Here is a 13,628-nt window from a genome sequence, read left to right as displayed (position 1 = left end):
TTACTGTATACAGCGCTGGGGGGGTTATATTACTGTATACAGCACTGGGGGTTATATTACTGTATACAGCGCTGGGGGGGTTATATTACTGTATACAGCGCTGGGGGGTTATATTACTGTATACAGCGCTGGGGGGGTTATATTACTGTATACAGCACTGGGGGTTATATTACTGTATACAGCACTGGGGGTTATATTACTGTATACAGCGCTGGGGGGGTTATATTACTGTATACAGCACTGGGGGTTATATTACTGTATACAGCGCTGGGGGGGTTATATTACTGTATACAGCACTGGGGGTTATATTACTGTATACAGCGCTGGGGGGGTTATATTACTGTATACAGTGCTGGGGGTTATATTACTGTATACAGCGCTGGGGGGTTATATTACTGTATACAGCGCTGGGGGTTATATTACTGTATACAGCGCTGGGGGGTTTTATTACTGTATACAGCGCTGGGGGGTTTTATTACTGTATACAGCGCTGGGGGTTATATTACTGTATACAGCGCTGGGGGGTTATATTACTGTATACAGCACTGGGGTTATATTACTGTATACAGCGCTGGGGGTTATATTACTGTATACAGCGCTGGGGGTTATATTACTGTATACAGCGCTGGGGGTTATATTACTGTATACAGTGCTGGGGGTTATATTACTGTATACAGTGCTGGGGGTTATATTACTGTATACAGTGCTGGGGGGTTATATTACTGTATACAGTGCTGGGGGTTATATTACTGTATACAGCGCTGGGGGGGTATATTACTGTATACAGCGCTGGGGGTTATATTACTGTATACAGTGCTGGGGGTTATATTACTGTATACAGTGCTGGGGGTTATATTACTGTATACAGCGCTGGGGGTTATATTACTGTATACAGCGCTGGGGGTTATATTACTGTATACAGCGCTGGGGGTTATATTACTGTATACAGTGCTGGGGGTTATATTACTGTATACAGCGCTGGGGGGTTATATTACTGTATACAGTGCTGGGGGGTTATATTACTGTATACAGCGCTGGGGGTTATATTACTGTATACAGAGCGCCGGTGGGTGTATCAGCTGGGATCGCCCCCATTATATAGGGGGCAGGTATCGGGGCTGTTATACGATGAGGTTATGTTACATTTTGTTGCCTCTGCCGCGTGTAAAATGGGGGGCGCCGCATGTCCGAGGACAAAACCTATGATTTAAGTACAACTCCCAGAACTCACAGCCAGACACCAGCGCGGAGGATGCTTTAAATACCTGAAATCTCATTACCCTCAGCCAGCCCTCAGCTAACGGACCACTATAGCCCGTATCAGCCCTGACATCTCAAGCCAGTCCTTCCTTACAACTCCCATCACTCTGGGACAGAACCTATTGCATTATAAATAATATTTCCCTCTGCGGAAAAATGGAATCCGTCTCACGTGGAGAACCGGATTGAGCCGAGAACATCCCCCGCCGGCTGATGACATCATCCGGGTCAGAAATAGACAAATATTGAAATGTTTTACCCCAGATTAATGCAATCAATAAACGAGGCTGCATTAAACGCACGCGATCGCCGACAGCCGGAAAATCACCCAGACTCCGCTCACACAAAAGGAATAAATTCAACCGCAGAATTAATAGTGCACACGGCCCACGAACACAGTTACTCCTTTACTGCACCTGGAACCTCCGCCCAGCAGAGCAACATCCAGAATCAACACCTTATACAGGGAAAAAATAATCCGGAGCGAGAAAAGTTACAACAAGAGACCCGAATCTAACACCAGAGGGTCCGAGGCTGCGATGGGATGGAAGGAAGTTTTACTTCACTGAGAGGGTGGTAGATAAGTGGAACAGCCTCCCAGCAGAGGTGGTAGAGGGTAATAGAGTGAGGGTATTAAACATGCATGGGATAGACATACGGCTCCTGAATCTAAGACGAGACCGACGACTGATTAAGGTTTGAGTCATTACAGCAGGAGAAACGGGCGACTAGACGGGGGCCGCCGGGGGCCGATCTGCCGGGGGGTTCTGGGTTTCTATGGAATGGGATGCAGTGATGGTCAGTAAGAGACGCTCCGCTGGGAGACGGACGGACACACAGACTCCACGGCCGGATGGACGGACATACCGCGAGATACAGACATGGGGGTAGAGACGTTCTATCTGGACGGACGGCGGTACCCGGTTAGCGGGGAATATTCTGCGAGCCGCGCCGGGTTTTGGGGAACGGGGTTCAGTTATTGTATTTATTACGGAAACATCTAGAACGACACAAAGTGCCGCGTCCAGCACGGAGTCGCTGCAGACTGGTTTTCACGCCCGTCTCGCGGTCCGGGATACCGGTTGCGGTGGCCAAACTGGTGGAGACAGCCGCGGGTCACGGAACCTCCAACGGAGCTGCAGGGGCCACGTCAGCCACGTCTACGGCGATACCGTCCCGCAAGACGGAGCCAAGAAAAGGCTGACCACAACCCGCCCCCTAGAACCCTCAGCCGGCGGGCATTTCACAGAACAGCAACCGGCTTTCAGGGTACCGGAGGAGATCCGGAACGCGACCACGCGATGATATTATATAGACACACAATTATACCTAGAACAAAAAGTCGGTTAGAGCCAGACCATAAAATATACGACCGGTCACCGCGCGTTCCGTATGGATACATAGAACATATAGAACATCCCACGAGCCGTACACGCCAACAAATCACACGCAAACCAGGGGGTCCCGGAAGACAATGGCTGGACACACATCATGCCGAGCGCCACGGACAGACGGACGGAAACACCAGAACAACAGAATGCGTGACGGATGGAGAGGGAAGCAGAGATTGCGCGTTCTAGAGCGTGGCCGGGGAGAACACGCAGGTGGCGGGGCTGCGATGCTGTAACACGTGTTGGGCACCCACTCGGGGGGGCAGGTATCGCAATGTGTGTGATGGACGCACATACAGACGGGGTACATACAGGCGGCAATATTCCGGAACGTGTTCTATGGACTCACATTCCAGAGCGCGGAACACTGTGAGGATTCCACAGCATTCCAGAAAAATACAGAAATCGAGTTCTAGATTCTAGAACGCGAGGATCCGGAACCATCCAATCAGATGTTCCAAAGCGGAGACATCGAGTCGTGGACCCGACGTTCCAGAACACAACGAAAACACAATAATCGATAATCCAGAATAACGAGACCCGGGGTGACAGAGCGCGGAACCCATGTGGCCCCCGCCGGCGAGAAGACGGCACTTACTTGAATCTGCCTTGGCAGTGGTGGCACTGATCTCCCACCCAGCCGGGGTCGCACACGCAGGTGGCGTTGACACAGCGGCCGGAGAAGCAGGGGCTTTTCTCGCATCCTTTGCCCTGGGAGCCGGGGGTGAGGAGCAGCAGGTAGAGGAGTCCGGAGCGGAGCAGGGTCAGCCCGGGGTACATGGCGGCCGCCGGCAGCCCCCCTGCCTGGCACAGCATGGTCACCGGGCCACGTCCTGGAGCAGCCGGTGCCGGGGTTTGGGGCAGAAGCTTCCTCCAGCTGGGGTATGTAGCGGGTACCACGAGCATCTACCTCGGGGGCAGGTGACCCTATAAGTGCCCTCTATAGGCCCCGTCTATATGGCTCTGTACATGAACCCCCAGCTCTGGCATCCTGCGGGCATCTCGCATTTACCCCGGGGCTGCTGGGGGGTCTACACGGGGTGTGGGGGGCTGAGGCCGGGTGCAGGAGGCCAGAAACCTCCGAGTCCGGCTGCCAGGGACCGCGATGGGATGACTGTCGGCCCTGGGTCCCGTGCTGCCCCCTGTGTGTCCCGTGCTGCCCCCGCTTCATACACTGTATCCTCCGCCGCAGTCACTCGGATCCGGCTCCCCCTCCCGGCAGAGACGGCACAAAGCGGACAGCTGAGCATGCGCAGAGCCCGGGGGCTGGGGCACGGAGTAAAGGGGGCTGTCACTGTATATAAGGGGCTGACACTCGGTGTAGGGGGCTGGCGCTAGGTTTAGGGGGCTGGGGCAGTGTAAAGGGGGCTGTCATTGTCTATAGGAGGGCTGGGGCAGTGCATGAGGGGGGGCTTTCGTTCTGTATAGGGGACTGGGGCAGTATATAGGGGGTTGTCATTGTCTATAGGAGGGCTGGGGCAGTATATAGGGGGTTGTCATTGTCTATAGGAGGGCTGGGGCAGTATATAGGGGGTTGTTATGTGGTAAACACGGGGCTGGGTACGGTACATGGGGCTGTCACAGCGTATAGGAGGGCTGTGCAATGTATAGGGGCTGTCATTGTGTATCGGGGGGCTGGGGTGGTATATGGGGGGCTGTCATTCTGTATAGGAGGGCTGGGGCAGTGTATAGGGTGCTGGGGCAGTATATTTGGGGCTGGGGAAGTATATAGGGGGCTGGGGCAGTATATAGGGGGTGTCATTGTGTATAGCTGGGCTGGGGCAGTGTATAGGGGCTGCCTGTATATACTGTATACAAACAGTGTATAGAAATACCCCCCACACACACACCGGTCTCTCTACAAAGGGGCGGAAATCCGGGGGGAGACCGGCAAAAACTCAGCAGTAAGGGCCCAGAGAGCATACCTCCCAAGTATCCCTGTTAAGTTTGTCCAGTCCCTCTGCATCAAACCCCTGATGCCCCTCTCTCCCCTGATGCCCCTTTCTCCTCCCTGATGCCCCTCTTTTCTAGGAGGTGAGAATGTTTGCTGGGTATGAGGGGATCGCAGGGTTCTACAGCCCTAAAAGCCCCGATAATGTGTATAGAAACAGCAGGGAACGGCTTTATAAATTAAACGGGGGAAATAAACCCCATTATTCTTCTAAATGCCCCACTCAGTTACGCTATAGCCCCAACCACGCCTCTTACCACACCCCCTACAACAAAAGTGCCCAAATGTGGTGGTTTGTACCCTTGAGGGGTATAAGGAGTTTCACGTGACTGGAAGCCCTAATTTAATAGCCCCAAAGATCCAGTAACTGTGAGTCTTGTGTCATCCTGCGGAGGTTAGAGGTGGGGGGCAGCTGGGGCAGTAACTTGGGTCAGCCAAGATACATCACTGCCCCCCACCCACGGCTCCTATTCGTAAAATACCCCGGGGGCATCTTTTTAGGGTATAGGCTCTGAGGACGCAAACATTTACCCGAAAGGAGCCTCCGAGTCATTGATATCAGAGCTCTAAAACTGCCCCTGCACTCTCCTGTCACCCCCAGAGGGTCACTCGTCCCAGTAACAGCCTCCTCTCCCCGCTGTCCATGGTGCTGACCATACCTGTCCTCCGGTGCTGTTACCGGGGCCGCTGGTTCCATTAATACCCCAACCCTTCCCAGCACCCAGTCTGCTCATTACCCCCCAAACCACCCTGAGGGGGCACTTTGCTTGAGGCGTGACTGGGGGCGGGGTTATTTGTGTGACTGAGTGGGGTGTTTAGAAGACTGGATATTATTTAACATTTATTTTAGAAACCATTTTCTTCAAATATTTTAAACTTTATTTTTATTTTGTTGAGCAAACGAGCGTCGCAATAAACTTTATTACAAACACAATCTATACGTTAACAGCAAATGACGAAAATGAAAAAAGAGAGAAGAAAACACAAGAAAAAGATTCCCGGCCTCCTTAATCCGACAAACTGCATCGGCAGATCAATGAAATGTTTACGGGGGCAAAAGGGGCAAAAAATGAAAAATAAACACACTAAGCCGAGATGGCTAAGAGACGGAAGAGACAGCTGACAACAACCCTGACGCTCTAACATCTATACATTGTACACTCGCTGATTTAGCTATACATTATACAGGGGGTCGGCTTGCTAATTTATCTATACATTATACAGGGGCTCGGTTTCTTGTATCTGTTTCCACGGATTAGGCTGATGATCAGATTTGGGTCGAAGGGATTTGACTGAAACGGTTTTATTTTACAGGAAGCCGTTAAACCCCAGCGAGCGCGTGCGGCGGCCGCAAGAACCCCCGTGGATTTTGTGGCACATTAAAGCATTGAAGGAGGCCTGAAACCCTTTCAGAAGGCAGCAAGGGGTTAACAAATCGATTACAGGTTTCTGTTGCATCCGTAACAGTTAAATGTAGCGGTTAATGTCAACGGCGCCTTTTTGGGGATATTCAGCTAATTTCCGCATCATTGAAAACGCCCCAATATCCCAGCCGATAAACACATTGACTATTTCACTGCCACTGCCGGGGGGATGTGTCGGTGTGTATATATATATATATATATATATAAAGTCAGAGAAAGGACCGGAGATGGTCCGAATTTAAATAAATTGGTGTTAAATGCACTTTACTACAATGACCCGTGAGCGCCCATGTTTCTTTGGTTACATATACCTGGCTATTTTTGGGGGGCACCCGGACAAATAAAAGCCTGCGTATACTAACAGCGTGCAGCCGCTCCCTTTGGTGTGTGTGGGTGGGTGTATGTATGTATGTATATATTTATATATTCCTTACAGGTAGAGAAGACCGTATGCAAATCAATAACTCTCTACTTCGTTGGTTCATTTGCATATGGTACCATTTGATGATGTCACGGAGGAGGAGCCAGCCCATGTAAAACACTTTTAAATTGAACCATAAAGTTGCTGCCAAAGATTCATTAAACGGGTTTGTGATAATCTGATGATTTCAGGACCTCGTTATTATTGATCATGGTGAGGATCAGACGGTCATAGTGAGAGAGTCAGCGCCGCGCAGGAAGCTCCCGGACGCAGCCGGTTCCAAACAAAACATGGCTCACCCTGCTTGTGTTCAAAGTTAAACGTGGAACTTTTTCCATTTTATATTAATTTTATATCAATACATTCAAGACCAAAAAATGTAAAAAAAAAAAACAAAAAAAAACCTTTATTCATAATAAAAATAAAAAAAAATTAAAAAGCGGATAAACACAGAGCTGACGCGGCATCCGTGTGACGCAGACAGAGCCCAGAAACATCTCCAACCCACATCAACTGATCATTCATCATCCTTAAATAATTCAGGAAAGTAAAATATATACACACACCACTCCCATCACTCCTGTGTCCCAATGGCCCTTTATCACTCCCATCACTCCTGTGTCCCAATGGCACGTTGTGTTCGCTGATCCAGGTTTAAAAGGATGATTGTTGGTTAGAAACTCTTTTAGTAATTATGTTACAGACAGAAATGTCCTCGTTTTCCATGAAATCAGCCGAGTGACCCCAAACTTTTGAACGTGGTGTATCTTCACACCCAGCGGTAGGAGGGGTTGGTCTGGGACGGGGAACGCGCGGCGATGGAGTCTATTTGTGTCGCTGTCGTTTTGTCACACTTGAGGAACGACTGACTTCGCGCTTTAACGTTTGCATAACAGGGCGAGCAGATCCTCTCTCCCAACACGGATGAGACGCGACCCTCGCCGTTTGTTGCACTGAATTCTGATCGCACGGGAAGGTTTATATAACAGGAGACAGCGTTTCCCCCCCCCGCTGGCTGCGATGCCGAGCGTGAAGCTCACCGACAGGCGATAAACGCGTCTCCCGGGCCAAAGCGAAATCCGTCATACTGTCTGCTGTATCGCAGGCGACGACCCTCAGACGCCGCGGCCTTATTCGGTCTTTAATCTTTTGGCCCCCGGCTGCGCGGGAAGGAGGTGTCCGGAATCCTGTAGCGCCTGCGCGATGGAAGAGATGTTCCACTTTTCCTCCTTCAGCGCATGTTCATCCAGCGTGAACGGCCCCTGCTTGGTGCGGATCAGCTCCTTGACGCTGGCGCAGCTCGACAAAGCTGTGAAAATGGAAAATCTCAATTAAAAACAGGAATGAGGAGAGCCGGGAAGTTTTCCATGTAAAGTTACAACGAATACACGTCACGGAAAGACTTTCACCGAACACGGACGGCACAGGAGCCTCTAGCGCTAGAGATTGTTTCCGGCCGCGCAGGTCCCTCCGTAACGCTATTATCACAGATAACTCGAGGGGGGGGCATTTAAACCATGTAGGGCATTCTGGGCACACTTTTAACTTACACATTATCCCGACACGGGCCGACGTCGGCTTCCTAGGCTTAGTATTTGTTGAATAACTAATTATATATTTTTACCTTCACCGATATCTCTGACCAGACTCCTGACGTAAAAACCACCTCCGCATTCAACATCTGTGGGGGAGATTTAAACAAACGCTGGCTTCAGTCATCAAAACAGCGAAGAACGTTCGAAACCAACAATAATAAAATCAAGCGTACAGGATTTGCACAATGTATGGATCAAATGGCATGGAAAACATTCCTACAATTCTCTAGGGCAGACTCCCAGCAGAAGTGGTAGAGGGTAATACAGTGAGGGGATTAAACATGCATGGGATAGACATACGGCTCCTGAATCTAAGACGAGACCAACGACTGATTAAGGTTTGAGTCTTTACAGCAGGAGAAACTGGCGACTAGACGGGAGCCAGATGGGGGCCGCCGGGGGTTCTGGGTTTTTCAGTTTGATCACACAGTGAGGTTACATAAAACCGATAAATAGGTTCTTTATACTGTTACGGCCCTCGTGGACAGAGGCCTGGAGGCGGTGAATCTCTTACCAAGTGTGAAAAAGGGAGGCTGGAAATCGGTGAGCGTCAGCTGGTGGACAGTCACTGGTCTGGCCGGCTTCGCTTCCACCTCGGCACCTTCTCGCACCAGACAGGAAAGTCTCTTCCCATCCTTCTTCAGGGCAGAGAAGCTGGAAGAGCAAGATGTATACATTATACAGGGGCCGGGTCACTGATTTATCTATACATTATACAGGGGCCGGTCACTGATTTATCTATACATTATACAGGGGCCGGTCGCTGATTTATCTATACATTATACAGGGGGCCGGTCGCTGATTTATCTATACATTACACAGGGGGCCGGTCACTGATTTATCTATACATTATACAGGGGCCGGTCGCTGATTTATCTATACATTATACAGGGGGCCGGTCACTGATTTATCTATACATTATACAGGGGGCCGGTCGCTGATTTATCTATACATTATACAGGGGCCGGTCACTGATTTATCTATACATTATACAGGGGCCGGTCGCTGATTTATCTATACATTATACAGGCGGGGGGCCGGTCACTGATTTATCTATACATTATACAGGGCTGGCTTGAGCAGCGGGGAACTGAAGTCACTTCTTGGAAGAAAATAAAAGTCTCGCTGAACACCAAGGTCTGCCCTGCCCGATATTTATACAATATAATCTAAATAATTTATATTTCTCTCTTTAGGGGCATCGACTTAGGACCGACACCACGACGACGACGCGGAGACCGGGATGGCAGGTAAGTCGTCACTTACAGCGGAGGGATTTGCAGGATTTCCCCGGTGAAAGACGGAAGCACTTTCTCCAAATCCTCTTTCGTTACGTGATCTGCGCAGAAAGACAGACGGGTCACTGAAACGTTACTTATCATGGCTATCAAAAAATAGTCATAACTGCTTAAACCCGGATTACAAAGAGAAATAAAGGGTTAATTGTGATCGTGTTTCCCTTCAAACTCCTGCCATGTAAGAATTAGGGTGATGGACCAAGCATTTACATGATGTGCTGTATTTGGGAGCCGCCATCTTGCTGCCCCGTCGCGGGGTTAAATCGCCTGTCGCCCTGAGATATCTGTGATAATAGCATTACGCGGGGACCTGCGCGGCTGCAAACAATCTCTAGCGCTAGAGGCTCCCGCGCCGTCCGCTAAAACAACGCAGGGAGAGAACAGGAAGCGGCTTCCAACTTCCTGCTCGGGCTGATGGGAGAGAACAGGAAGCGGCTTACAACTTTATGCTCGGGCTGACGCAGGGAGAGAACAGGAAGCGGCTTACAACTTCCTGCTCGGGCTGACCAATGAGATTCCGATGGAAAATGGGGAGGGGGTGTTTGGATAAAATGCCCCGGCTATAGCTTTGGCGTTTTTTAAAACTAAACCGCAAGAAGCTCTCATGGGAGACAAATCTACGCAGCTAAAACCTGGAGCGCTCAGCCAGAACTTCCTGTTTGTTTCCATGGTAACTGCTTCCGGTGCAGACAGGTACCACACTCTCTGGCTCCCCCTGCTGGCTTGGCCCCGGCATAACGCCCGGTTCTTTCTGTATAAAAGCCCTGGAGGGGTAACAGGCGATTTCAGGGAGGGTGAAAATGATTTAATGTTATTCAGCGCCTTTCCTGCTCTCTGTATAATAAATGTAAACGGCGTAACGGCTTCTGCTGCTTCCTATCTGAGCCGCTCTCTTCTCTCACCTGTGTGCACCAAACAGTACTAAGAACCAACAAATTAAATATTCTACGCTGTAAAGTTACGGTCAGGATCTAGAAATCACGCTTTGTAAGGAAGAGACGACGGGGGTCTTCTGACGCATATAATTTCAGGGCGAGTGGGACGCACCGTAGGGTTTCTCTGCCGTCACGGCTCCAGACGCATCCAAGGTGTCCGTGGCTTTTCCCAGCTCAGCGACCGTTGTGTATTTCTGCGAAGGAAGGAGGACACGGCCTCAGACATCGGGGGAGGGGGTCTGATAATTGCCCTCCTTAGGGTGAAATTATTCACAACGACAGCCCCCACATTTTACTTACCTTGGACCCGGTCAGCATCGAGCTCAGCATTTTCGTGCCCTCACCGATACCCACCACTAAAAAAAAGGACAGTAAATTTTCTGCACGGATATATATATATACTTAGAAATTTGCTGGGAGCTCAAACCTCTAAACGCCCTCCCTGAAAAGAACTTGAAGCCCTCCTCTACATGGACATCAATTGCAGAAGATGGAGGAGGTACACAGACGCTCCTTGTCCCATACTCACAGAGTGAGTCTCAGCTCTAGAAGAGCAGATCCGGGCAGGGAGACGACGAGAGACGGCACAGAAAAGAGTCACCGAGACGCCCTAACAGGGGCCAAGAGACCGGTAACGGACAGAACATCTCGAGTGCACTCGTGCCGAAGAAAATGGCCACGGCTCGTCTCTGGAAATGAGAAGACTGCAGGCAAATATGAACCGGCTTCTCAAGGAGAACGTAGAGCTGTCCCGGCGCCGGAACAGAGGACTCAGAGAGTCTTTAGGATGGATGTGGCGGTCGCACCTAAGGGTGATGATAGTGAGGGTCATCTCCAATATAACCAGGGGACGGATATATAGTGCAGTGTGTCTTATGGAGCCAACGCGAGTAATTATAAGAAGAAGGAGAAGAAGGAGAAGAGGAAGAAGAAGGAGAAGAATATAAGATAAATATAAGATAAATACAGCTGTGTTGTAGCGGCGTGGGCAGAGTAACCCCTGTCTGTGGGCGCTCTTGCGGATGAGGCTTCTTCTGATTGAATGCTTGGGACACAGGTTTCATAGTCAATAATGTCAGAGATATAATAAGCTAATAATGGTTGCTCAGTTCTCATCAGCATGGGTGGTATTTTCAAGATAAGTGACATAATTATTATTATTATTATTATTATTATTGTTTTATATTCCGTAGCGCTTACGAGCTTACAGTCTACATTTGTTGTATTGCATGCGATGAAATGTTTTATTTATACTCTTTATTTCGTTGATTTAAATCTTTCTACTTTATTAGTGGTTTTGTCGGTGGTTTTGCACGCAATGTAACTTTATCTGTTTGTTAGGAAACGTTTGTATCGGAGCATCTCGTTGTCTAGTATCATTTACTTGGCATAATCTTTTTTATTGTTTCATAAGATATCCCGATGTTTTTGTATTCGTTTTTTAACGGCTTTGCTTTTGTTGTTGTAGTTGGTATCTTTTTTGTAGGGTTTGTTTCTTCTTTATGAGATCTTCTCTATTTCAGCGTTCGATCGGCTTTATTGTAGGATCTCTATTATTCTCAGTATATTTTTCCAGTCATTTTAAGACAGTTTGCTTGTTGGTTATAGACAGTGGTATCTGTACGATTCCTCCTCAGTCTGGTTAATTGGTTTTTCGGTATACTATCGTTTTTTTTTTAAACGTGTTTTCAATGTTTTCTTCAATGTAAATTTTACGGAACACTTAGGCGCTTTATATGAAACCACTAACTTACCCAGCACGCCGGATGCCGAGCTGTCCAGGGTCCCCCCGTGCCCTATTTTAAGGGTCTGCTTTCTTTTCTTCACATATTCCTTGAGGCCGGCTTCTGGAAAACACAAAAAGTTGCAAAAGATGACTTTGGGGATCAGCACAGAATGGGTTAACCCCCAGCGAGATAAATGGCGGCTCTGCGCATGTTTCCTGAGTTAACTCTTCACACAGAGAGCGGGAAATGCAGTCCAAAGGCTGCTTTTGCTGGTTCACACACAAAGATACCATGGGGGGGGGTAAGTGTGTATGTCAGGATGATAGGATTTGTAGTCCAGAGGCACTGATCGCATACACATATTGTCAAGCAGGGGGCCCCTGGGATGTAGTCATGGGAAGGGGCAGTTTGCAGGATGGTTAGCCGTCTCTGGCACACATTCCCCAGCAGGGGGCAGGTTGCAGAGAGCCGTCTCTGAGCACACACAGATACCCCAGCAGGGGGTAAGTTTAAGGCTCTGACCTTTCAGCAGTTGCCCCTTCAGTTGGTTCAGGACCTGCGCCGAGGTGGGTCCTTTCGGTTTGTAAATAGGGAACAGACCGCTCAGGGAGAGCAGCCTGACGGCGTCTCCAGCCATGCTCGCTGTGGGTAGTTGGGCACAGTTACTGAGTGACGTCACCAGCCCGCGACCGCACGCACAGGACTCTGGGAGTTGTAGTTCCCGCCCCCTGACCCTTATTACTCATAGCACAGAACACACAGAGGGCATGAAATGTCAGGGGCCGGGGAGCTACTTCCTGAAATAAACCATAAATACAATTATTCCTCCCCAGAAATAAAATAAAGCTCCCGGGGCACATCCTGCTACAACCACTGCCTATAACCATACGAACGATTACAGTGCATACATGCCAATTGTCCCTATTTAGTTTGGGCAGTCCTTGTCCCAAATCCATGTGCCCTTCTCTCCCCCCTGATGCCCCTCTTTTCTAGGAGGTCAGAAAGTTTGCTGGATATGAGGGGATCGCAGGGTTCTACAGCCCTAAAAGCCCCAATTCTTTTATAAGTGCTCCACGCATTATTTATTGCAATAAAAAAAAATCGACTCCGTAAACGTGATTTCTGTTCTGCTGTTACTTTTTTTAATGCTTTACAGATTTCATGCCCAAAACAGACGCCCGCTGGTTTCTGAAAACATTTTACTTTCCTGAGTTTTTACTGCAGATACGGAGAGCTCGGATTACGGTAAAACGGTCAAAAATATAAAATAATCGTCTGATTATAACCCGCAGAATCTCGCGGGCCAGAAACGGCAGCACCGCGTCCACGAAAAGCGATAAAAGTGGAAAAAGTTTTCGCTGAACCCTTTCCTCTAATCTACAGATAAACGAGCAAAAGTGTCTCCCGAGGGTAAAACGCGTCGGGCTCAAACGCCGGGGACCATCTCGGCTATCAGCCCTTCCGCTGCGCCTTTGCTCAATGGGTCGCTTACAAGGGGGACCCCTGATCTCCCCCGACCGGCCCATTCATACTATAGAGGCTGCGGAGAGGCAGCACAGCCCCCATTCTACGCATTACACGGCTGTGATGTCATAACCTGGCACTCTGTGGTGTGGAGGGTCATTT

General features: G+C 49.3%; 2 protein-coding genes across 2 annotated transcripts in view; both read right to left on the bottom strand.

Moving 5' to 3' along the window:
* ATRNL1 (attractin like 1) overlaps positions 1-3,852 on the bottom strand; it is a 208,001-nt gene extending 204,149 nt beyond the window's left edge. The window contains exon 1 of the mRNA XM_053450329.1: positions 3,250-3,852. Within this exon, the coding sequence (XP_053306304.1) occupies positions 3,250-3,557 (308 nt within the window). The 5' untranslated portion in view covers positions 3,558-3,852. The remainder of the gene's footprint in view (positions 1-3,249) is intronic.
* Positions 3,853-7,573: 3,721 nt separating this feature from the next.
* On the bottom strand, positions 7,574-12,645 carry TRUB1 (TruB pseudouridine synthase family member 1). Its single transcript, XM_053450341.1, has 8 exons — positions 12,525-12,645; positions 12,030-12,122; positions 10,576-10,631; positions 10,388-10,469; positions 9,309-9,381; positions 8,557-8,696; positions 8,072-8,128; positions 7,574-7,756 (listed from the first exon to the last, which is right to left on the bottom strand). The coding sequence occupies exons 1-8, from the start codon at positions 12,637-12,639 to the stop codon at positions 7,578-7,580; spliced, it is 795 nt and encodes a 264-aa protein (XP_053306316.1). The 5' UTR covers positions 12,640-12,645; the 3' UTR covers positions 7,574-7,577.
* Between the last annotated feature and the right edge of the window lie 983 nt (positions 12,646-13,628).

This window comes from Spea bombifrons, chromosome 11, assembly GCF_027358695.1.
Source record: "Spea bombifrons isolate aSpeBom1 chromosome 11, aSpeBom1.2.pri, whole genome shotgun sequence".
NCBI classification, from domain to species: domain Eukaryota; kingdom Metazoa; phylum Chordata; class Amphibia; order Anura; family Pelobatidae; genus Spea; species Spea bombifrons.
This window is presented reverse-complemented; position numbering and strand designations above follow the sequence as displayed.

What these genes read in the sequence shown, in the direction of transcription:
- TRUB1 (XM_053450341.1), bottom strand. Translation starts at nt 12,639, where the DNA reads ATGGCTGGAGACGCCGTCAGGCTGCTCTCCCTGAGCGGTCTGTTCCCT. An exon ending in GAAGGGGCAACTGCTGAAAG is followed by an intron (nt 12,123 to 12,524) that starts GTCAGAGCCTTA and finishes TGTGTTTTCCAG; the next exon opens with AAGCCGGCCTCAAGGAATAT. An exon ending in GACGGCAGAGAAACCCTACG is followed by an intron (nt 9,382 to 10,387) that starts GTGCGTCCCACT and finishes CTTTCTGCGCAG; the next exon opens with ATCACGTAACGAAAGAGGAT.